Genomic DNA, 26,336 nt, shown 5'->3' with positions numbered 1-26,336 from the left:
AGCCTAACAAAAATTTTTTTAAATAATAATCGTCGCTATTGTATCGTTAAAAATTAGAAAATTAAGCCTCGTTTAAATACTGGCTTCCTTTCATGGTTGATCCAGTGTTGCCAGCTAAAGCACGTAAAAATAATATTAAAGTAGCCAAGACATAGCCAAATATTGTAGCGCCACATCACTAGCAGACATTTGAATTTGCCGACTAGAACATGGTCGGTTAACCAAGGTAACGATTAATCGGGGGTCGGATAATCAATGCTCTACTGTACTTAAAAATAGATAGAAATATTTTTGAATTCATGAAAAAATGTAGAAATATTTTTTCATGAAAGGTTTTATTAACACTGTGGTACAACTTAATTTAAAATATTTACAAATCCCATTTAATAATTTAAAATTGATAATAAAAGGCTGAAAATAAGTAGATAATTTTTAGTAATTCAGTACTGAAATGCAAATGATAAATATTCTGTTTGAAAATAATAATTAATATAATGATCATTAAAATTTGCGTAAGTACTAAAGATCTTGTGCCACATATTCCAAAGAATGTAAATCATTGACTGTATACAGTTAAATATTATTATAAAAATAAACTTCTGATCAATATCTTAAAAATCATGCTCTAAAAGGAGATAAAAGTCCAAAAACATTTAGAACAGTAATATTTAAATTTAATTAATTGCTTGTTACACAATAAAAAAATAATCATTAAAATAAATTTATTAATATTCTTACATTCTCCAATAATTTTAACTCTTATTTTATTGCTAAAACATGCTGATTTATTATTTTGATAGAAAAAAAAATAGTGGACTTTATTTATACAAAGTCCAAAGTTTATACTTACTATTCAGCTGTATAAAACTGATGCTCTAAAGTCTACTACTTGCAATGACAATGACTGATGCCATTTATTAATAATTCAGTACAACTAAACGTTTACTACACAGTTGTTTCTTAAATTAAGAAAACTAAATAAAACTTTATTCACATTGAATTATTAATAAACAACACAAAGTTGCCATGTTTTCAACTTTATTAATAGTTAATACTTACATGTAGCCAGTCTGTTATTAAATAATTTATTTTTATCATAACAAGTGTCTGCTAAATATAAACAAGAGTGAAACAATTGAAAATGGTTTAAAGCAGTACTGTTTAGTTGCTTACAGATTTGAATTTCTTTTCCAATTTGATGTTTATGACTGTGTTAATAGATTTATGTCAGGAAAAAATTTCTTGATTACATGAGCATATTATTAGTTGTATCATTCATTTAATAACTAAAATTAATGCTATGTAATTAAAAGAAGTTAAGATAAATGTCAAGAATTTTTACTTTAGTACCCCTTTAGTCCTTGCCAGTCTGAAAAGATGTAATTTGTCTTCCGTATTACAATTATTGATAAAACAAAAATACTGAAATTAATATAATTTATGAAATGCAAAAACTAATTGTTTTGCTTGAATTACATAAATTACTATTTTGAAATTCAATCTTTTAGCATTTTACATTCTTGGATCAAATATCACATTTCTGTTGTTGTTGTATAAATCAATTCCCAATTTTGAAATAATTATATTTTGAAAATTAAAACCAAATACAGTTCAACCTTTTATTATTAATTTTATTTGCATACAAAAATCAGCTATTTGCATTAAAAAAATTTGGAGTCATTGAAACAATACTTTCATCCTTTTCATCTTCAAAACTTTCATTGTCATCATTCCTGTTTGTGATTTCATTAATTTGATTCCCAGATATACATAAACACAATCAGCACAAATAAATTTTTGAGTGCATTTGCTTTCTAAGTAATCTTTGAATTTAAATCATACCTAGTTGATTGGAAAATTGCACTCAAAGGATTTGTTTTATAGAAAGAAATATAATATAGGAGAAATTGTAAGTTTTTGATTCTTTTCTGTTGATATCAATAAAAATAAAATTAATAAAAATTATAGAGCAAAATTAAAACAATGCTTTATGCACCTGATGGTATGCTGCCTAGCATATACATCAGGCCAGGGAAAAAGGCTTCCTTACTTATTTCACAGTATTCCAGAAAAGTGCACTTTCAATTTTATGACTGTTGAAAATAAAACTGAAACTCTGTGTTTCATTTTCTCATATTTTAATTTTTTTATAACTGGCTAAAACATTTTTATAAAATCTAAAACATGTAATTATAAATTTACATATTCGATATAATTATAACAGAAATTTTTACTTCTAACAGAATAAATTTTGTGATAAATTTTCAGCAACCTACTCTCCATTTTGACAATCATTCAATTATAAGAGTAAAATAAAAAGTTATGAAAATAAATTCCTGTAGAAATTACCAAAATTGTCTGATTCTGTTGAATATGATAAAAACAATTGGCTTAGTTTTGTCAATCATTCAAAAACAAATGATTAATGAATTGTTTACAATCATGCTAAATACTTAATTCCCATGCATAATTTGTAGGATGCAACAGGTCATAATTTTAGCATCAGTTTAATTTTGTACAATCTTAAATTCTTTTTATAAAATCTGTTGACACAAATCACTCCTGTAGCATCAAACATCACTAGTTAAACTATCACTAGTTGAAAATATTACTTCAGCATTAAATTTATATTTGATATGAATTTATTTATAATAAATCCATCTGTTTCAGAAAAGAAATTTATTACATATATGCACATTCTGGATGCTGATTGCANTAGTCTAGAATCGATTAATTTTATGGAAGAAAATCTTTCAAACAGCTGTAGTCCGTAAACTTGACACGTGTCGGGTTGTGATTGGAAGGATTCGTAAGAAATCGGATTCCTAGAGAATGAAACGTATCTCTATGTTATAGGGGGGTCGACTGTATAGTAACATACAAAATAGTTTGTCATCTTGATCATTTAATTGTTCTAATGTTGCTGTTGATGATAAATCTTTTCTAAAGTATCTAAAAATTGTTGGTCAATTGAATTTAATCATTTTTGGGGAATCCAACTTGCCTCCTCTTACCTGGTTCTATTGTAATATCAAAATTTTTATCTGACAATGTTTCCATTACATCATCACCAATATTAGTAGTCATTTCTTTATTAGTGACAAACCTTTTTAGACACTGCAACCTCTTGAAATAAACATAGATGTTTGTGTTTCTTGCCCCCAATCCCAATGGAAGATTTTTCTGCTTTTTCCGTTCTCTTGTATAGTTATCCCTTAAGCTTTTCCATTTTAGCCAGGGCTGTGGAGTCGGAGTCGGAGTCGTGGAGTTTTGGTGTTTTAGCCAGAGTCGGATCGGATGGTAAGGAAAAGTTGGAGTCAGAGTCGGAGTCAGTAGACTTTTACACGACACCGATTCCACAGCCCTGCCAGGGCTGTGGAATCGGTGTCGGAGTCGGAGTCATGGAGTTTTGGTGTTTTAGCTGGAGTCGGAGTCGGATGGTAAGGAAAAGTCGGAGTTGGTAGATTTTTACGCGACTCCACAGCCCTGATTTTAGCAGAAAATTTAAATCTAAAAAATGTATTATTAATTTTTAAAAAATCAGAAATATCTTTCAGAATTTATAATCCATATGTGTTTTGTTTTTTCCAGTTGTTTGACTTCAGTTGTTCTTTTCTGATTTAAACTATGGACATTGTCTTGAGAAGTCCCTTATCTCAAATATAATCCAGAAAGTGTTCATTATACTTTGTGATAAATTAAAGACAATTTACATGCCAGAAATGACTATAGAGAAATAGAAGGAAGTTGCAATGAGTTTTGAACAATTTTTCTGAGTTGCATTGGTGCAATCAATGGAAAACTCAAAATTACTTAAACCTATTGATACAGGATCTTTATTTTAACCTGCAATCACACACATAAGGTGGTAATTTTCTGCTGATTATGAGATTTTCATGCATAATTATGCTGCACATAATTGCCATTCCTAAAATTTGATAATTCTGAGAAATCTGTAATGGGATCTTAGGCACACTTCCTGGACATTAACATGACGATCGAAAGTGCAACCGTCCACACAGCCATTTACCGCAAACCGACCTCAGATAGTTTATACATACCAGCAGGGTCATGTGACCCTCCACAATACAAAGTCGCAGCGTTCAAAGCCTTGATCAGGAGGGCACATACGCACTTCTCGTCCCAAATGGCACTCTGGTCCGAAATGAAATGCATAGAGGATATAGCCAAACAGCACGGATACCACGGGCTAATATACAAACTAAACGCAAAAATGCAGCAGGAAGCAAACTGTCACCAACTCTCCGACGATACTCCTAGTAGCAACATCCCTATCACATACAATCCAGTACTTAAATCCTTATACAAGGAGATAGTTAAGAAAAAGAATATCCATATTACATTTAGAAGATGCGCTACAATTTTTGATTTGTTAAGGAATGGAAAGGACACCCCAGACTGAAATAAGCTCCCCGGCGTCTACACCATCCCTGTCATTGATCACAGGTGTGATAGAAACATGATCTACATAGGATCAACTAAACGCCCCTAATAACCCAGATCAAAGAGCATAAAGCAGATATCAACCATGAAAGAACCAACACAGCTCTTGCGATATACTCGTCAGACCCTGACATAGAACCCGCATTCTCGTAAGCAAAGGTCATTCATATCACCCACCACACAAACCACCTCAGATGGCTGGAGGCGATATACATATGCATAAATACGAGTGAAGGACGTTATTGCATTAACTACAAGGACAAAATCGCTCTATCGACAGCCTGGCAGGCCCTAATAGATAAATCGCTAAGATAGAGCATGCCATGCATAACGTGCAAGTCCGTAGTGGCATCATCGGGTCGGGACATCATATTTTGTAACATCGTTGAACTGCATTCTGTTAGGGGATCGGTACCTGAAGAACTGTAACGGTTTGAAAACATTTGTAACTGATAGACAGTGAGATAATATGTGCACTGGTAAAAGGCTTAGAGATACGAGTTGGTGTTACCTTAGTACATACTAAGTCTTAATCAAGTGAGGCACTAAACTTAAGTTATTCAAACAATGAGAATGAGTACAATAGTAATTACATCTACATACAAGTTTGAGAGTTTGGAAGTCACAGGATTAGTGATAATGGCATTTGCAATGAAGAAGTATACTTTCAATCATTCATTTATGCTTAAGGATTCTCTATTTAGTATTTATACAAAAAATCCATTACAAATATTCAATTGCACTTTACAAAGATAACACTATTTTAAGAAAGTGCATTATTGAGATTTGACAGCATGTTATTGTCATAAAATTAACTGAAACAAATTATACAGAATATTATAATAATAATAAGAGTAATAACAGTAATATAATAAAAAAAATAATAAAGAAACATCACAGTTACATAGAGCAAACTCTAGCAGACTTAAATAACACACATTAAATTTACACTCACAACATATAAAAAGCACAGACATCATTAAATAATCATGGGCTAAAAAGGTACTTCATAATAGGCATCCCTACGACCTGGCCTAGGATTTTGTTGACAAAACTAATCAAATAGCTGGTTAGCTTGGGGATGCCTATTTGGGAAGATGGAAGAGTTCCTGATTGCCATATAGCATCAGGTCATAAATACTAAAAACTACAGAAAATACATATAAACACAACTCAAAGATACAACACTCACAATGAAAGACATGCAGAAAATGTCACATCATGACAGAAACTATACAACACATTACTTCTCGTTGCAAGCTCTTGGCACAGACAGATTATTTACACAGACATAATCAAGCAAATATAATACACCAAGAGCTTGCAAACAAACACAAATTATTAGACATCCATGAGCTGTACAACAAATACATTCCACAGACAGTATTGGAAAACAACATGCCCAAAATGTACTATGACAGAGCCATAATCACAGATAAAACAATTTACCCCAACAGACCAGAAATCACACTCATTGACAAACACAATAAAATCACATATATCCATTCCAAACACTCACAATATACAAAACACGTACACTGAAAAAATCAGCAAGTATATAGAACTCGCCCAAGAAATAAGACATCTTTGGAGAATGGATAGGGTGCTTATTATACCTGTCATTCTCTCCTCTACAAGTGTCATACTGCACACACTACACAAAAGCCTGGGACATTACACATTACAGTTGAATAGAAACACATACATCACACTACAGAAGGCCACTATATTGAGTACATGTCATATTGTTAAGAAATTCCTGAATACAGACACATACACTGACACACTTATTTAAATTTTTGTTTTGTTTTGGTTGCAATGCCTTGGCTTTAGTCCAGCATAGCACTTGGCATCAGTATCAGTTGAGCATGACATTCACAACATAATAATAATAAAGGTAAAAACATAATTTGTGCTAAACCTCTCAATATATTTTTCATATAACTGGCAGAAAAATGAGCAAATAAACTGTTAAATAAATAGTAATATTTAATTTATTTTTATTTAACTTACACAATTTATTAATCTAGAATATTATATATTTCTCAAATTTAAATTATTATGTTTAGAAAAATTAGTAAAATAAATTTTACAGTGAAAATCTAAAATCTGGTAAATATGGAAGAGAAGAATGTTGGGTTTTTTTTAAATAAATTATTAAGTTCAATTTTGGTTTCTACTTTTTATTGTAAAATTATTCATTCATCAAATACAATAACCAGATATCAATATGGTCAACATCTTTGTTTGTATATGATAATCAGAATGTATTGAAAAAGGTGGTGGTGGTGGTGGTTATATAAGCAGTAATCAGTACATTTACATCATTATGTATTGTTACTTGAAATTATGAATAAATGTATAAGAATTTTATTCATGATAAGAAAACAATAATTAAAAAAATGGCTCTCTTTTAAATAATTTTGTATATCAATTATCCAGAATTTAGACAGTTCACTGCAATTTTTTATAATAAATATGTAACTAACCAAGCATAAAGAACAAGGATCTCTATTCCTTGAAAATTCAGGAGCAAAAGGAAAATAATATTTAAATATTTTCCAAGCTTTCTCTGGAATTAATTTTCTAGTGTTTCCGTCAACTGACAAATTATCTAAAAGTTAAAATTTTATAAAATTTAATTAATCTTTTGAGAAAAATTATTATTCTCTAAATGAAAGTTATAATATTTATTTATTAAGAACATTAATCCATCATACTGTGTTCACATAAGAGATCTTCATTAAATCCTAATGGAACTTCATCATCAGTTTCATCCTGAAGTGTAATGGAAGGGTCATCATTATTTCCAGCTGAAATTTAAATAAACACTTCATATTCTGATGAAACTATACATACACAATTATTTTATTATTACTTACATTCTAGTAAATGTTCATTATTATCAAAAATTTCAGAAGTATTTTCAGTTTTAGTTTTCTCCAAATCATCATGTTCATACTGATCCAAAACCATTCTTCTCCAACTTCGAAGAGAACATTTTCCTATCCAATAGGCATTTTCTTCACTAAAATATATTTATAGAAACTATTTAATTATTCATTGTATGAGAAAAGTTATTTTAAATAGTTATCATCATCAAACATTAACTTTTTTTATACACTTCTTCCAGTTTAATAATAAAAAATATTTCAAATTTCCATATTAAACTGAAAAAATATCATTTTAATAATTTATACAAACAATTTTCTCTTAAAAAAGAATAAATACAGAATTTGATAATATCACAATACATTAGTAAAATATATTGCAAGTTTCACACTATTTCTGATTTCTAAATAATTGAATGACAAAATTTTTGCAAACTGGAGCAATGGCATGCTTTGACACAACTGAATGAAAGTATCAAGCAACACTTCATACTGAAAGGCCCATTTTGCCAGAATTGACTGGAAGTTGAGAGACTAGCACTGATAGACAATTTCTTGTCGTGAAAATTCAACAGAGAAAATGTAGCATTGTCAACACTCCAGCTGCCACCACACATCACAGAATCCTTTGGAAATAACATTTTTTACAGTTGTAATCTCAGAAATTATTAGCATCTGTAAAAACCAGGCTGTTGTAGCATAGAATCAAAAGGATTTATCTTAAAGTAATAAACTAAATCAAAGCCAACATCTTACAGACACACTAAAATTTTGAAAATAGTCCTTAAAAAAAAAATTCAAACGACATAAAAGTCTAACAACTGGAACAAGATAAATTAAACACTACATACCATGTATACACTCTTTCAGCAAATATGTATTTGAATTAAATACAAAACGGAACATTTTCGGCCTCTTTTAGGAGCCTGCATCAAGCATCAAACTCTACAGAATTAAAATATCTGATGTTCTGTAGAATTAGAATAAAATTAGAATCTCTAATGTTCTGTAAAGTTTGACACTTGATGCAGGCCCCTAAGAGGCTGAAAATGTTCCGTTTTGTATTTAATTCAAATACATATTATTTGCTGAAAGATTATACGCATGATATGTAATGTTTAAAAAATTCACATGAGACAAATAAATATTTTATGTAATTTTTTANTATTATTATTTATGTAAAATAAGTAATTCACTTTTAAGTTATAGTTAGTTAGAGTTTTTTTATGGCGCTCAGTTATAAGGGCTGTTTATATCAACACAGTAATTATAAAATTTACATACAAAAATATAAGGGGTATTTGAGAAACAACTAATGGGTACATCAACAAAAAAGGTTGAGAACCACTGATCTACTGCATACCATGCAGAATATGTAGATTCAAATCCCATTCTGGTCAATATTTTCTTCTAGAATATTCTAAATTATTTAATTTAATTTAAATTTATTTCTAATTACAGTTAACACTCAATAACCTGAATTGGAAGGGAGAGAAGGAATTGAGTTAAAAAATTCTGAGTTAATAAAATTATCATTATTTTAATGAAATTGGAAATATTGCAATATAAACACCACAGTTACGATTTAAATGTTATAGTTTTAGTGTTTCTTAGATTTNTTCTTACTTTTCTGAATTTATTATTGTACAGACAGTATTTTCTCAGAAAGTAGTATCTGAACAACAGATTTTATTCCTTGTAAAATTTAAAAAAGAAAATATATTTCTACAGTTCATAAACAGAAGTTTGTAAAACTTCCTTTGCTTTGGAAATCTTACTGAAAGTTTTGATTATTGTTTAAAATTTTGTTTAATTATAACATATTTCATATAACAAAAACATACTCAGAAATTTTTGCCTTTACGAGATTTGTAAGTATTTTGCTTTCTTCTTGTATCTTGGCTTTCAGTCGAAGTAACTTACATCTCATTTCAACACAATTTCTACAGAGAGATAAGTTACTGAAAAATAAAAATGAATAAATTAGTTAAATTGAAATAACCAAATGGAAATTGTTCAAAAATTTTAATACCTAAATCTTGGGCCTCCTCCATATTTCTCATAAATTTTTTCAGCCTACGTCATCAAAAAAATTTACTTAAATAATAGTTATTATATTAAACAATTTTAAGTAATATAAATTTAAAAAATTCTTACTGCCTCCAAACTAATACATTTCATTTTTGTAACTTGGTCTGGATGTAGCCTATTTTAAAAGTAGCATATAATTTTCATCATTATAATTAATAAAATTAAGTTAGAAATTAGAATTCTTACTTTCCATGCACACAGAAATACTGAGAATTGTCAATGGGCAAGATATTTCCTGTGTCACTGGTGAGCCATTTTCCTAACCAATCTGTATTGATCCACTCATAAGGCATACCTATGTTAAGTTTTAAAATATAAACTGTCATTTAAACTAAAACACTTGTATAGTTATTATAATAAAATTACCTTCTTTTACTGGAAGAATTTCATATAAAGATCTTATTTCCATTTGTCTTGCTTTACCTGTCATTACATTTTGTTCCTAGAAAATTAAAATGTTTTCTTAAGAAGTTCAAAAGAAAACTTTTATAAGTAAATAAAAAACATTATTATTATTATTATTATCAATTTTTACTATATCATGTAAAGAATAATTTGTCTTTTACTTAAATGAGGCTTCTTTAATTAATTAAAGATGCTCTTATTTGATTTTTGGAATTTGTATATTGTAAAGATTCAACTAAACTATAAGATATAAACTGACAATTTCACTAAATAGAACTTGAAATTATTTAATTATAAATTGTAAATCATTTCTTATTGATAAATCATTACTTTTTTTTAATTTTTTATGAATAAATTCACAATCAATCAATTTAGCTTCCAACAATTCAACAACATTCAAATTTTCAATTTCATTTTAAAATATGATAATAATGATTAATCTTATAACCGAGATGGGTTGATGATGATAATAAAACCCAAATGGTTAGGAGTTGAAAGTTAAAGTTTGGTACACAATTAGGGTATACCACGAGAATGCACACTAAGAAGGGATTTTTAGAAATTCCACCTGCAAGAAAGAGGAAGAGGGTTAAGGATTACCCAAAGAACTTGGCTTCTACAGTACTATTTTGTATGCAGTTTTTTGCATTTTTGCAGAAAATCTAACATAATTTTAGACGCATCTAAAAATTCTCTAATTAGCCTCAGAAAGAAGGACCTAGTTTTTGCATCCAGTGAAAATGGGTAAGATTGGCTACATACCTATAAAGGCTATCTTATGTAAGGGTTTATCACACCGAATGACAAATCTAACACATTTTAAAAATTCTTTATTCCTCTACTGCACACAATTTTAAAGAAATTTTTAAAATGTGTTACATTAGCAGAGTCAATGTTTTATTTTATTTATAAACAGAAAAGAAAAAAAAAATTAATAAGACAACTTCAAACTTTCGTTCATATTTAGTCTTCAGTTTATACAGTAGAGCGTCGTTTATCTGAATCAATTGGGGACTGGGGTTGTTCGGATAACTTATTTTTCGGATAACCAATTATGTACGAAAAAATATATTAATTTATCCCGTGTTGAAATTTTTCTCCGTTGCATGTCTCTTCACGTTGACTTTTCGTCGATGTTAAGCCTAGCGAAGACTATTGTATCGTTAAAAATTATGTTTTTATTTTGTACAAACAAAATAAATTTATTGAAAAATATAAAAACAATAAAAAATTATACTTCAGATGTTAATTTAGATCAAAAACGTAAAATATTTGAGTAGCCGAAGACATAGCCAAAGATTACAGCGCCACAGCACTGGTGAAAATTTAAATTTGTCGACTGGAATTCTTTCGGATAACCGACCTGCGGATAAACAATGCTCTACTGTATATTTTTTTAAATTATGATTTAATAAAGAACAGGAAAAGCATCAAGACCATTTATTTTTGATATATTATATTGTTGTATCAATATAAATAATAATTCATAAAATAAATATTCTTATTTTTATAAATGTAAGAATAATATTTATTTTATTCAGAAGAAAATATTTTTTAAGGTTGTATTATTTCAATTAATTTATTTATGTATTTGATTGTTCAATCAGATGCATAAATAAATCTTTTCATGTTTCAAAATATGTAGGAAAAATTTAAGTTATTTTTTTTAGTTAAAACTTCACAAATAACTAATACTTACCCTCATAACAGCCAAATCAGCAACCCATTCTTCAAATTTGCTATTATCTTCAACTACAGCTTCTTGCAAATACTCTGGTAGATCCCACTCTTCAGAAGTGTCTGCTGGATATTCTGTAAACAATTATATGTAAATATAACATAAAATACAGAATTTCAATCAACTCCAAAATTGTGTGTTTATTATTTCTATTATTTGTCTATTATATGTTCTATAACAGTGTTTCTCAAAGTGGGCAATAATGCCCCCTTGTGGGCGATGAGTAAATCTAGGGGCGCTGGAGGCAGGGTATTGAACAGTGACTAAAGGCAAAATTGGGGTCACTGAAAGCCGTTCCCTTTCCTCTGTTAAGCTGATAAGAGGAAACATTGCGTTTAATGGTTTCCAGATGTTGAGAACAATGTACAGTAAGGGCACAAAGTTTGAGATTCATAGAAAAGTTTTCATAAGAATTTTTCCAATCCTTTCTCACACAAGAGAAAATGGGTTAGGAGGCATTGGGTATAACTTTATGGAACAAAGGGGGCAGTGGATCAAAAAAGTTTGGGAATCATTGTTCTATAAGTTCTATAAGTATGTCTTTACTTTGTTACAATGAAAAATTATTATCTGTTATAATACAACTACTGATAAAACTCTGAAAACAATTATAGTTATTGTTAAAATTATTATTTTAATCTCAAAGACTTTATCTAATTTAATAATACATTCATTAATTGAAAAAGATACACAAAACAATGGAATCAAATAAAAGTTTATTAATGCAAACATAATAATGATAGTCATAAACAATTACAATACAATAGTAAAGGGGCAATTTCCTGTAGAACAACAGTACAATTTAAAGCAACCTTCAGTACTTTGGACCTTGCCTGAATACAGGCAATAATACAGCCTAGCATAGAGGCATACAGGTACTACATGCCACTCTATGACAGATCTGTCTACAAATTTGTCACTCCAGATCTCTCATATTCATAGATGGTTGATGCTGGCATCCTTCTAGTTCAACAAATGCTTGATAGATGACAAATCTGGAGACACAGCAGGCCAAGGAAGTGTGGCAACATAACAGACACACTCTTGGAAAACTAGCTGTAAGCAGCTAAGCATTATCTTGCTGTAAAACAGATGTTTGTAGCCCTGTCACTAAAGATAATACATAAAGATGCAGGATTTCATGATGTACTACTGTGCCATCAATATCCCTTATATCACTACTGTCATATGATGATTCCCTGGACCTGTATGACAGCAGAGAGGTCAGTTTGCTGCACATTCTAATACAGCATTTGTTCATTCCCAAACAGAACTGGAATATTTTACTAAAGAAAATATGCTTCTATTTCTTAGCAATCCATGCTTTTCTATCATCACCCCACTGCAGACAAAGTCAACAATGCCAGGGGTTAATAGCAGGACATACAATAGTCATTGTATATGCAAATTTTCTACTACTAGTCATCTATCAATGACATGGAAAAAGACAAGGTTCTGTAGCAAGATTTCTTCCACCTGTCTCTGAATGGTGGACAAGTAGTACACCATTCCAGCCAGCTATATGTGCTCATCTCATGATCAAACAACCATGAGACAAGCACATATTCCTCTCCTAATGGGCTGTTGCCCAGAGCCTGCCCACTGTGTATATGTACCCTTATATATTCACTGCCTCTAACACCTCCCCTCCTCACAGACAGAATGGCCCAATTGACAGGCAATCAGCAAAATAACCACCCCGTTTCCCTCAGCCTGATGATATGGCCTTTCTCAAACTCCATCAGCTGTGCATAATTTATCTGTGTTATACAGGCATGCCTGATGGCTGAAGATCTCCAAGCAACAAGTACATTTAAAATTTCTGAATAGTAAGCTTATATGAGCCATTTCATAGAATATTGGAGTACCAATTTTAAAGCACTCTAGTGGCATTATCTGACATGCAATCAGATCACAACTGCACAACTGCAATCATTTACATATCTGTCTGCAACATAGCTGTATGTCAGGTTTTGCAGTAATCAGACAATCCTATCTGGGTGCATAACTTGTCAATAAGTACAGTGAAAACTGCTTAGGCGACCACATGCATTCAACAGGAACCTGTCAAAATGGGCAAAAATTTCTGGCACCGAATAGTTTATCCATAGAGTCTTCGTATAAGTTACCTGTATTAAATGACCACCCATTTAACGCAACCACAGGCATCGATTTTTGGTCCGTAACAACATACAACACCTGTAATAAGTGACCACTTTCACAAATGTATCTGGTCTAAACTATTCTAAGAACCCATCTCAACAATGTTTACCCCTCCTAATATAATGAATTAGTCTAAACTCTTGTTTGAACCCATCCCAGGCACTTCTCCCAGCCTTGAAATTAGGTGCAGGTGTTAATAAATTAGTCTAGCAACAAAGGAAATTCATTTCAGTTTGTTGGAAAATGTCTGAAAAACAAAAGAAATGCAAAGTGCTGTCGTTAGAAGATTGTATTAAAGTTATCACAACAGCAATTAGCGGTGAAGTTTAACTGGGAAAACGAAATTGATTTTACCGTAGACCTACAGTATTTTCCTTGGGGGTGTAAAATATTGTACACAATACAATTAATCGGCTGATCTCATTGTTTGATAAAATCTATTTTTATTTATTTATTTATTTTGAAGCTCATATACAGTACATGTGCGATAAATAGTTTCTGTATCAACCTACCTTATTTCCACAATATTTTTAGAAGAATAATATCCAAGTAATTTTCACAGGCAAAATATTCAAAAAACAATAAACGCATTAATGCAAAAATCAGTTTTACTTCCTTTTTCGATTCCGCGATTGTAATGAAATCGTATAATGAGAAAAAATAATAAAATCATTTTATTATTAATTAATAATTTTTCTTATTGTACTTAATTAATTAAGAAAATATTAAATATTAAAAAAATACAGTATTTTTAAAGTTAAAATAAGATTAAACTAACGAAAACCAAAAGCAAAGTGATGGAGAGATAGGACGCGCTTGTATATCGATGACATAATACATGTAACTGAGGAGCGAACGAAAAGAACCGAGTCAAATTAATTAAGTCGGAAAAAACAAAGTGTGCATTATAATCGAAAAAATGCAAGTATTGTATTAATCTTTAAAATATTGGTATTAAATCTGTCTTATAATATCATGATGACTCCTGTAAATCAGGTTATCCGATAAGAATAAAATACAATACCATTATAGCCCTATTGTTAAAAAAATTCACTTATTTTTGCTCATCTCAAATTTTGTTTAGTAGAAATGGCTAAAAAGTGCATAAAATACATACGGAAATACGTTATTACAGGACCACCTGTATTGGACGACCACCTGTCTAAAATTGACCACTTTTTGAAGGAACCGTGGGTGGTCGCCCTAGACAGGTTTTACTGTATATTCATACAAATTAGAAAATGTTTTGCTCATTGTGTCAACAAACATTCTGAAGAAAGGACAAATATAAAAAATATTTTGCTCTTTCTCCAGAATGTAAGAAGTGCAAAAAAATATAAAAAACACTAGAAATAAAAATATATATTGGGAAACTGATTTTTGAAACTGACACGCAAGGGAGAAAAATGTCAAGATGGGATAAATTAATATATTTTTTCGTACATAATCGGTTATCCAAAACATTGATCTTCCGAACAACTCCAGTCCCCAATTGATTCGGATAATCGACACTCTACTGTATCTGGTATATATACCATGGACTGCACAGTCTTCCCACATCTGTTTATCTATGGGCCACAGCCCTAAATCATGTAGGGCAACAGCCAGTTCCTGTCAGAGACCACCACCAAATATCAACATTCACAGACACACACTCACCATCACCCAATGACACTACTTGTGGCAGTCTGCAGATCATTTTGAAATCATTGAGAGAATAGGACCAGGACTTTGTATAGAAACCTTTCACTAAAAAATCGTAATTCAGCCTTTCTCACTTTTATAGACTAACAACTCAGTTCTGCTTGATCACCAGCTCCCCCCACTTATATATGTGTGCAGCAAGATGTCATAGAGATGTTATATACATAAAAAAGGGAAATAAAAATAGAAATAGCAGCATCAGGAATCAACAAATCATCATAAAGTTTTTGAAGAAAGCAGGGACAAAGCCCCTAGTTTAAATATAAATTTAATATCAAAATTTTTAACTATAAATATAAAAACCAAATCCTTTTCAAATAAATATAGAAACAAAACATTTTAAATTTATTTTGAACTTTCAACATTATTAACTTTCAATGATAGTTAATAATGTTGTCAAGAGGATATTTAGTAAAAAGTAATGGAAATAACAACCTAATGGAGTGTAATTAGTTTTGGCAATTGCCATAAATTATCTAGTATTGTTTCATATAATAAACAGCTGTGATGAGACAAAATCACTTAATTCTTCAGTTTCAATTTTTTCCCCAGGCACTAAAGAGTCCATGTGTTAGATACAGATTTCATATCCATCAAAATGCATAAAAATGAAAAAAATCAGTTTCACTAGACATTTTTTTACAAGTCAATTTTGACTCAATGTTAAAATAGCAAGTCAACTTAAGTGAAAAAATAATAACTTATATGTCAAATGCAGTAATTACAAATTCTACAAACAGTAATATTACAGTAAATAAATAGTAATAAACTAGTGGGGTCAAGCCATCAGTTTGACTGCTTAATTTTTAGTTTGCTTTTATTAAAATAGTAAAAATCATTAAAATAAAAATCATTTATTTTTTATCTTTAATTTATTTTTATTTTAATTATAATCAAAAATACTCATCTATATGGCTAAGTAATGGTCATATAAATGATAATTTTTGGCCATAACAACAATGACCATATAAACACATTTTACTCATAATACAGGTGATTCTTTTAATTACAAGGCCTAACTGGACATTTGTGGATTTCTTTTTTTAATATTTATTTCAAAATAATTTTTATGCTGTTGCAACTTTCTCATACTACATAATTTAAACTGAATGAAAAAAAAATTTGATCCAAATTAATTTACAATGAACTTGGAAGAAATATTTAGAGTTAATGGGACAAAATATGTTAAAAGGTATGTTAAAAGTGACTTGATCTTATTATTGCTTAAAGTAAGAAAAGCAATTCATACAAATTATGTTTACCTTTATAATTATCATCTCGTAATCGATAGACTAACATGTAAGCATTGTTTGAAGCATGGCTTCCTTTCGTTAATTTAGGTGCTTTAGGATTAGTTTTAGTTGAATTATCTGAAATTAAAAATTTCTAGTTTAACTTAATAGAAAATTCTTTTAAATTCTTATTGCTGTACCTGTTAAATTTTCTTCTGTACCAAGTTGAAGTTTCTTTCCTTCCATTCTTTCAACTGTTTCATCATTGAATTTAAACCAAGCACCAGATATCCTATCTTGAATGTGAGCCACATAGTGGCCAGAATACGCACTAGGTCCTTGGTGAATCAGTACAGCGTAAAGGTCATATAATACAGAGTTTTCTAAGAGAGAATAAAGTCTTCATTATTTGTACAAAAACTAAAAGTAATCTTTTATTACAGTAAAGAAAATTATTTACCTGGTTTTTGTACATATTTACTCAGATCCAAAACTTCACAGAATTGTATATAGGAATTAAGTTTTTTTTTACAACCCGTTTGACGGTCAAACACAAATCTTAGTAGCTGTAAGTTGAGAAGTTTAGGCAAACGTAATAGTCTTATGGCACGCGTTGCATTCTGTTTATTTTGGCAATAGCTGCAGTAATATTGATTGCTTCCATCAAGCTCTTCTTCCTAAAATAATAAAATTGCTAGATTTTTTATGTAAAAAAACATTATATATTTAATACTGTTTTAATAATTAAATAAAATTAATATTTAATTTAAAATTCTCAGAAATTACCTATAATTTTTATTAATTTTTGAATTAAATATAATATACAGTGGAACCTCTATATTTGTAATATTCAATATTTGTCACATTTTGATGACTTTTTTTATTTTTCCATATTTGTCAGTATTTTCTGTATTCGTTGTCATTGCCAACACTGGAAGTGTTACTACAATTGCACGCCCGCGCTGATCAGTTAGCTGTATTAATCATTCTGCTTTGTGCGGTCACCATGTGTGTTGTTAAGTTACTGAAAAGTAATCAACATGAGAAACCAAGTTCCAATCACTTCAAAGTGGCACCCAAATGTTGTTATAGTCAACCAAAATACAAATACATTCAATGATAATGTAATTGCCTACTTCAGAAAAGTTTTAAAAAGCGACAAAAACACATAACACTGGACAAGTTCTTTATTAAATCGAGTGCTACTGAATCATCGGCAAAACAGACCCGATGATCATAATTGGAATAGCCTAATGTTTTAATTGATATGTCTTCTTCTAAACAATAATACTATACTATTAATATACTATATTAATAATACTGTTATTCCCCTTCTACCACTATACTGTATTTATTTAGTACAATAAAGATAAAGTTTTACAAACAACATAATTTTTCTTCTTGTACCTTTATTTTTTCAGGATGGGAATGGATTAATTGAATACCAGTTATTTATTATGAGAAAAATTGTTTCTATATTTGTCATATTCCATATTTGTTAGGTCCTTAGGAACCAATTAATGACGAATATAGAGGTTCCATTATATATATATATATATATGTTACTGTGAATAATTGATATTGGCAAATGTAAATATTCTTCAGCATTCACACAGTCATTTCGTGTACGTATGAATTTTTTACTCAATATCATTATTTCTCACTTATATCAGTCATTCATTATCATTCAACATTCATCATCATCAGAGCATGCTGAATGTTGAATAAAAATATTTTTATTACATTTTAAGACAAAAATGCAACTTTTTAATATGTCAAAATAGGAGAAAACTTAAGTAACAGCGCATGTAAATAAACTGTTGAACCTAAAACGAACAGTACATTTTAAATCATTAAAGAAAATAATACAACAATAAACTTACACATAAATTATGTGATTAACATTATACAATCTTATTTATTGCAGCAACTTAAACTGTTATGACACTTTGAATTGCATAAGAGTCCCTTGCTTTTACAACTGCATTTATTCATGGAACACTTCTTTTTGCAATGACAGAATGTATAGCCTTGACCTCCACTTTTCAAATTAGCTGCAGCTGCTTCTCAGTGATATTTCTTGAGAAGAAATCTCTTCTAAGGGAAGTAACTTTTCTTTACAAATTACGAACTGATTATGGGTATAAAGCTGCTTGAGGGTACCATTTTTGTTTGCTAATTTATAAAAGTCAGAGTCTTCTATTCCAACAACAACTGCCAACACATTTCAGGCATCTAAAGGACCATAGTTGACATCAAGGACTTGTATTTGAATGGTATCACCAATTTGAGCAAAAGGAAACAGCAAAGAATTTGGCAACAGACTCTCTGTTCACATCAGCTTCTCTGGTGTCATTTCAACCTCCACCAAAGATTGTCTGTGCTTGTCGACATACACTGGCAATTGTTCAAATGTATAATAATATAACCAAATATTCAGTCTTTCACTGATGTATTTTTTGTGTGTCGACATTCACTAGAGAATATCAACATTCTCTAATTTCGGTCTTTCACAGTACCACATATATATATATATATAATATCAGTTTTTTAGCTATATTCAGACTAGATTTTAATCAGTAAAACTAAGTAATTTAGTCTAAGCATAGATGATTAGCCATCAACTACATAACTATACAGGCCAGTTGGCAAGATGATTGACATGGTTCAAATGAACAGTTCTGGAATCAAAGATCAAACAGAAGTCTATGTAGAATAACTGGTAATGCATCTGCACAGTAAGCAGAAGTTATAGGTTTAAGTTCTGCTTTAAGTTGCTTGTTTTTTATAAATATTCTAAAGTATTAAATTTAATTATGAAATTAATACAATTATTAATATTAATTAACGGGTTAATACAGTATGTTCTGTCAAGGAAAAGACGTAAAATTTATTCGATATTTGTGGACCTGGAAAAGGCGTTTGATAAAATCAATCTTAATATTTTGTGGGGAAAGTTATATTCATTAGGACTTTCAACTTCGTTTATTAAGCTACTTAAAAACTTATTTTGTAATACAAGGTATCATGTGAGCGGCAACTCGACAGCTACTAAGGGTGTTATTTCTGGTGGAGGCTTGCCACAGGGTGAGCCTTTAAGTCCTCTGTTGTTTATATTATTTATTAACGATTTACCGCAATTGTTTGCTACTTCAAAAATTTCGGGTTTAGCACTTGGAGATTCTGTCGACCTGCATTGTCTAATGTATGCAGATGATGTAATTTTGTTGGCAGATTCAAAGACGGGTTTACAGCGAAAACTATCTTTGCTGATTAATTATGCAGAAAGAAATGACCTCACAGTTAACTTACAAAAAACAAAGGGAATGGTTTTTCGCAATGGAGGTAGATTACTGAAATCTGATAAGATATTTGTGAATAACACTGAAATTGAATTTGTTACATATATTAAATACTTAGGAATACATTTTTCTTCTTCAGGTGCATTTAGTCATCATTTTAACTTGATGGTCGAAGATATACAGAAAAAGACAGGCTACATTCTTACTCTACAAAAACGTATGAGGCTAAGCTCTATGAGAAGTATGTTTAGGCTTTTTGATGCTTTTATTCGTTCCAGGATGTCTTATTTATTCCCTGTATGGGGTTTGGAATTTCTGTCTAAAATAGAAAAAGTACAGATGAAATATTTTAAGAGACTTTTTAAAATAGAACGTTCAGTTTCAAGTTCTGCAGTTCGTCTTGAATTGGGAAGACCTCCTTTGGAACTGAAATTTGTTAAGGATATTGTTTTGTTCTGGTCAAAAGTCATGGAGTTACCCTCATGTGATTTGCGTCGAATAACATATAATCTATTGCTAACAGCAGTTAAACCTGGTAAGAAAAGTTGGCCAGCTTCAGTTAAAAATATTTTTGATGGCTTGGGTTATTCCTTTTTATTTTTATCTCATTCAGCTTCTTTGTTGAGAACCCATTTAAATGCACTAATTCAAACTAAGTCAGATCAGTTGTGGAACTGGGATATGTCTTCCATATCAGCTAAACGAGTTAATCTGTTTGAATCACGCTTGGTCTGGTGTACAGCAAGTTACTTGAATTGTGAGACTAATTTTCTCACAAAAAGTCTCATTATGCAACTCAGATTAAATAAATTTCGGATTTTGTTTAAAGGCTATAGAATAAATATATTCAGTGAAGGGTGCTGTAGTTATTGTGGTGCTAAAGAGGAAGGAAATCTTCTGACTCATTTGTTTGAATCCTGTCAGGTGACATATCAACTAAAAAGTGCTATATTAGGAGACGAGTTCAGATGTGATTTTTTGAAGAACGAGGTCATGTCAAAAATCACCTTATTTAAGTTTTTTTCCTTTTTCTCTAAATCTTTGGAATTTCTCCGTTAATTTATTTTATGGATTGTATGTACATTTATTAACATGATTTAATCAAATAGTCCCCATTGTAAGAAATTTAAATTTAAATCAATAAACATTATTATTATTATTATTATTATTATTATTAATATTAATAACTAGATTATTGCCTAATTACCTATCTTTAGGCCAAATTAAATAGTTTCATTGACAGCAAAGCTTGCTCATTAAAAATTTCTAGCATAGTTTGAAAAAAATCTGGCATTCAGAGATCTACTTATTAAAATTGGCTTAGATATATAGACAATAACAGAGTCAAAAATAAACCAAATTTTGGCATAGGCATAGGTTTGGCACATTTCACAACATATAAATTCGTACACTATACTACTTTATTACTACTAAATTACTGTAATTACATGCTTCTTCCTATATCTATAGCACTTGTCAAAGCATATTTCTGTTGTGATTGAAGTCTAAAAATTTTCAATTTTTCTTTCATTTTAGGAAACAAATAGAAGTCTTTGATGGCAAGAGATAAGAAGTTGAAAAAATTTGACCAGGAATATCTGATAAAGGCATACAGAAGCTGCAGAAACAAATGCTCTTCTAGGACTGTTTTCACAAATGATATAAACATTGGCAGAAATGTGTAGCTATAGAAACTGCTTACTTTTAAACAGGATTTTCTGTAAATATTTATACTATTAACATAATAAAGCTATATTAAAAGTTCAGTTTATTTTTGACCACCACATAAAGTACTCATTTATTAATTCTATTTAGTAACACTACACTTATTCAAAATTAAAAAAAATAATAAAGTAAAAATCAATCATCATAAATCAAAATATTTCCTTGTGCTTTTGGATTCTTCTCTTTCAAATATATCTCAAAATACATCATACTACCTTATGTGGGATAAACAATTATAAATGAATGTATTTTAAACAATTTTGTGATTCATTTGAATGAAAGTTTAAATATAAAAATAAAGAAACTAAGTTGTCTTCCTTTTTGTCCTGTCCAACTTTGTTCTTGGGATTGGACAGGATGGAAAGGAAGACAACTTAGTTTCTTCTGTATTTTTATATTGAGAATGCACCATCTATCTTTTTAACTGAAAATTTAAATGTTTATAATAATCTTTCATTCTAACATCAACTTTGAATAAAAGAACAAACTACTCTAAACATAAAAGTTGATTCAAAATCAATTCCATTGAATTAGAAAACATTTAATTGTAAGTAAATAATTTAAGATTCAAAAATATATTGAACTTACAATATTAAAAGCAACAAAAGTTTCTTATTTATTAATAATATATACATTAACTTATTATTTTGCCTTAGAATACTTAATTAAAATTTTTAACACATCCATAATAAAATTTAAATAAAATTGTAATTTGAAACAAATATAGTTAAGCCGTCTAAAAAATAAACTAGCAACGAGTTGCTCAACTTTCCCAGTAACATTTAAAATTTTGGAGGTGCCATCTATTATCATATTTTATTAAAAAATTTTATATATTTTTAACTATTATAAAATGACAAAAAACTTAATTTTGAGGGAGATGGGTTTTATAAAAAAATTGTAAATGCTAATAATAAGTAAAATCATCATTAAGTCCGACACTACCAGAGATACATACAACTCCCATTATCTCCCCACTCCCTTGACCTTTGATCACAAAATTTAATAGCATCAATCCCCTAATAAAAAAAAAACACATACATACTTCTATTTGAGTAAATTTTGCTACTTTACCTTTAAAAATTCATCAAGACATGAATAGATGTCTTTATGTCCTTTAATATTTAGATCAAGTTCATAAAATAAAGAAGGATATGTCGATTCGTTCAAGCAATTTCGACACCTGTAACAAGCAGTTTATCAATTCAGTAAGAAGTATGAGTCTTTAAATTGCTTTAACAGATTCATACTTAGTGATATAGGCATATTCTCCACTATACTGTTCTTGCACAATATTGCTTACAGCAGGATTACTCTGATATGAAAGTTTGCCTTCTAATAATGATATAAATAATTTACTGAATTCTTGGGCATCCTACATTATGAAAGAAATATTTTAATAAATATAATTTAACTTGGCTAAACATAAAATTAAAAAAAAAATTCATACTTGCTGTTGAGTTGCATTCAAGCCCAAATAGTTTATAAATTGTGAAGGATCGATGTAACTTTTAAATATATGAATATTTCAATATTTGTTATTTCTGTATATAAAACTAATTTAAAATTAATTTACCTTCTTACACTAAATTGAAGAAAAGAAAATATTAATTGCAAATGACCAATGCAAGAAGAAGGATTATAAGAAGTTGATTCACTTTTTGTTTCAGCACCTTAAAAATTAATAAAATCATTAATATCTAATAAATACTTTATTTCATTTGTTTTAATGACTAATTAATATAATTACATTTCATTTTTGCCTCTATTTCTTGAGGATCGTCATCTGCTTTCCACTGATAAATTGCCTTTCTAAAAGCTGGATTATGATACCATACCTGTAATATATAGAATATTGCTTACATAAAATGTAATTTTTCCTTTTGTAATTACAGTGGATGATATACCACAAATAAATATTCAATTGATCACTCTATAGTAATTATATGAAAAAAACAAAAATAAATTAGCATATATCCCAAAAGCACATAATTATAACACCAAAAAAAAAACCTAATTATTAATTTACCATATCTATTTTTATGCATTTTATTTAAGGTTTTAATATGTAATTTTAAAAATTATTGTTGATTATGTCCAGAAACCACAAAGGATTCAGTTTTTCAACTTGTAAATGATTCGGGTCTTTTACACACATCAGAGTGCATTATCCTTACAAATCCTGTTTTAAATCAATCACTATGCAATTTTAACTATTACAGTTTGCATATTACTTTCCTTTAATATCATTCTGGAAAAACATAAAATCCTGCAAAATGCAAACTGCAAACATTACAGTAAAAACTTTTTTACACACATTTGATACATATGACTTATTTTTTGAGAGTAGTCATAAAAATAAACAAAACTTGACATCATTATGTAAGAATACAATATAACAGTACTTCTTTTGGTTGCCTTAAATAATCCACTATTCTGTTGTATCACATCAAAAAATTATTATTAATAGACACAATTTAACTGCCAATGTGCAAATTTAAATAACAACTTCCATTTTAAATATAAAATTTAAGTGAGTTAAGTGAGAAAATATTAAATATCAAAAAAACTTATAATTTAATTTAATGCAAAACAATTCTCCAATTACAAAAGTTTTTAAATTTTCAAATACCTGAAGAAAGCTGTTGACATAGCAAGTTGCTCCTAGATTTTTTAAACCAACAAAAGAATCCTTGAAATAATATAAAAAAATATATATATAAATATATACATACACACACAGATATAAATTTTATATTAGCATTTTATAATATTTAAAAAGAAATTTTTAAAAAACATTAAATACTTTCGGTCTTCGTTCAGAATTTGGATCATCTATTTCATGCCAATCTTCATCGGCAATTTCTTGCAACCAACTTCTTTCTCCCAAACCATACAGACAATGTGGATTTCCTTTGCAATTTCGTCTGATAAAATAATTATTACTATATAAATAAAAGTAATAATAATATATATTAAATAAAATATTCAAAAGTTAATGTTTCATCCATTTTCTAAAATTAAGTAGAGCAGATATTACTTGAAGAGATACAAATATAGAAAGATTGAGTAATTCTATCATATTATGTATACAGTATATCAACAGGAAAGATTATATATAAACAATAAAATAAAGAAATAGGAACAAGCTTTCAAAAATTTAAATGTAAAAATATCAGAAAACTGTAGCCATTGAAAAATTATCACTAGAATGAAGTTTGTCCTTTATATTGTATAGTACTTATGAATGCACTTTAAAATATAAAAAGCAACATTTTAATAAAAACTTGTAATGTAATTAGTATTAAAATATACAAAAAATGCCTGCTTTATCAGTTTTTTAAGTCAAACAATTCTTTGTCATTTGATTTTTTTAATCAGATGACAAAGAAATGAAGAAGCCAGAACTAACTCAACAAAAGTGCTTTTTGTATCTTTTAATGTTAATTATATTACACTTTTATTAAAATGTTATCTTTTGTAATTAAAAAACTGTATTCATTAAGTTAAGAAAATTATAACTTTGTTCTTTCAATAATTTTATTTAAATTTTTTAAAGTTTGTTCCCACATAAATTTTGTCTTTTTATATATAATCTTCCCTTATGATATTATATACATAATATGATAGGACAGTAAGTGTCAAATTGATCATATTCAAGAAAATCAAAAATTTGGATGTTAGGATTAAGGGAAAGATAGTAAAATATTCATATCAATAAAGTACATTATTGTAATGTACTACCAGAATGATAAAAATCAGTTTTGGTAATTTTCTTCTCAACCTACTCTTTTTCAATAAATTACTTCCATTCTGGCCATCATTATAAGTCAACATATTTCAGTTTATTTGACATGATAAATATTTTAACAACCATAAAAGTAGAATGAGTTTGAAAATGAAACAAAACATAACACTAAATGTTGACATATGATAATGACAACTGAAATGGAAATAATGACAGTGTAAACTGTCATTATTTCCATTTCAGTTGTCATTATCATATACCTCAAATAAGCTTGAATACTCAGTTGCAGTGATTTAGTTAAATGGCAATTTGAATAACTAAGATTCAGATAATCATCATTCTAATATATTCAAATTTTTGTTTGTGTTATATTCAAGAAATATCTGCCATATTCAATGCTAAAAAATGCAAAAACTGATTTTTTTTTCCCTAATAACTTAATAAAATATTACATTCTAAAATATATACCTGCAGGAATTTGGTTTACATGGTTTTAATTTTACCCTGTATGCTGTTTCAATATGCTGTTGAGTTAATTCAGATGGTTCAAATTTTTCAGCCCATTCCCAAGCAGCTTTATCTAACTGTTGTTTAGTAGGCATGATATTGAGGTGTAATGTAACAAAATGAACATTAAAATTTCATCTAGAAAATAAAATAAAAAATATATATATAAGAAACCAAATCTCAATATTCTTAATGGATATATAAAATTAATGAAACACAGTAGACTCCACTTGTGGGCACTTTTATAGTTGGTATAAAAATTCTATCACAAATGCCATATTTTTTCTTTGGTTAGCCATCTTTGTGTAGTTTTAGGTAATTAAAAATATACAAGGCATGTTCAGAAAGTAAGTGAACTAGATTTTT

The 26,336-nt window shown here is 29.0% G+C and overlaps 1 protein-coding gene across 1 annotated transcript in view; it reads right to left on the bottom strand.

Annotated features, from left to right (window-relative positions):
- Positions 1-26,336, bottom strand: part of LOC111621569 (ubiquitin carboxyl-terminal hydrolase 48-like) — a 75,531-nt gene that overhangs the window by 31,124 nt on the left and 18,071 nt on the right. Inside the window, exons 4-23 of the mRNA XM_023363751.1 lie at positions 25,932-26,108; positions 24,522-24,642; positions 24,348-24,407; positions 23,466-23,553; positions 23,292-23,388; positions 23,166-23,223; positions 22,966-23,090; positions 22,790-22,898; positions 17,149-17,365; positions 16,889-17,071; positions 16,719-16,826; positions 11,551-11,663; positions 9,813-9,888; positions 9,633-9,741; positions 9,513-9,561; positions 9,388-9,431; positions 9,200-9,316; positions 7,347-7,492; positions 7,185-7,277; positions 6,954-7,078 (exon numbers count right to left, since the gene is read on the bottom strand). Of these exons, the coding sequence (XP_023219519.1) occupies positions 6,954-7,078; positions 7,185-7,277; positions 7,347-7,492; positions 9,200-9,316; positions 9,388-9,431; positions 9,513-9,561; positions 9,633-9,741; positions 9,813-9,888; positions 11,551-11,663; positions 16,719-16,826; positions 16,889-17,071; positions 17,149-17,365; positions 22,790-22,898; positions 22,966-23,090; positions 23,166-23,223; positions 23,292-23,388; positions 23,466-23,553; positions 24,348-24,407; positions 24,522-24,642; positions 25,932-26,065 (2,172 nt within the window). The 5' untranslated portion in view covers positions 26,066-26,108. The remainder of the gene's footprint in view (positions 1-6,953; positions 7,079-7,184; positions 7,278-7,346; positions 7,493-9,199; positions 9,317-9,387; positions 9,432-9,512; positions 9,562-9,632; positions 9,742-9,812; positions 9,889-11,550; positions 11,664-16,718; positions 16,827-16,888; positions 17,072-17,148; positions 17,366-22,789; positions 22,899-22,965; positions 23,091-23,165; positions 23,224-23,291; positions 23,389-23,465; positions 23,554-24,347; positions 24,408-24,521; positions 24,643-25,931; positions 26,109-26,336) is intronic.

Source organism: Centruroides sculpturatus, unplaced genomic scaffold (genome assembly GCF_000671375.1).
Source record: "Centruroides sculpturatus isolate CEXI.00-Female unplaced genomic scaffold, Cexi_2.0 scaffold299, whole genome shotgun sequence".
NCBI classification, from domain to species: Eukaryota; Metazoa; Arthropoda; class Arachnida; order Scorpiones; family Buthidae; genus Centruroides; species Centruroides sculpturatus.
Note: the sequence above shows the minus strand (reverse complement) of the source record. Positions and strands in the feature narration are given on the sequence as shown.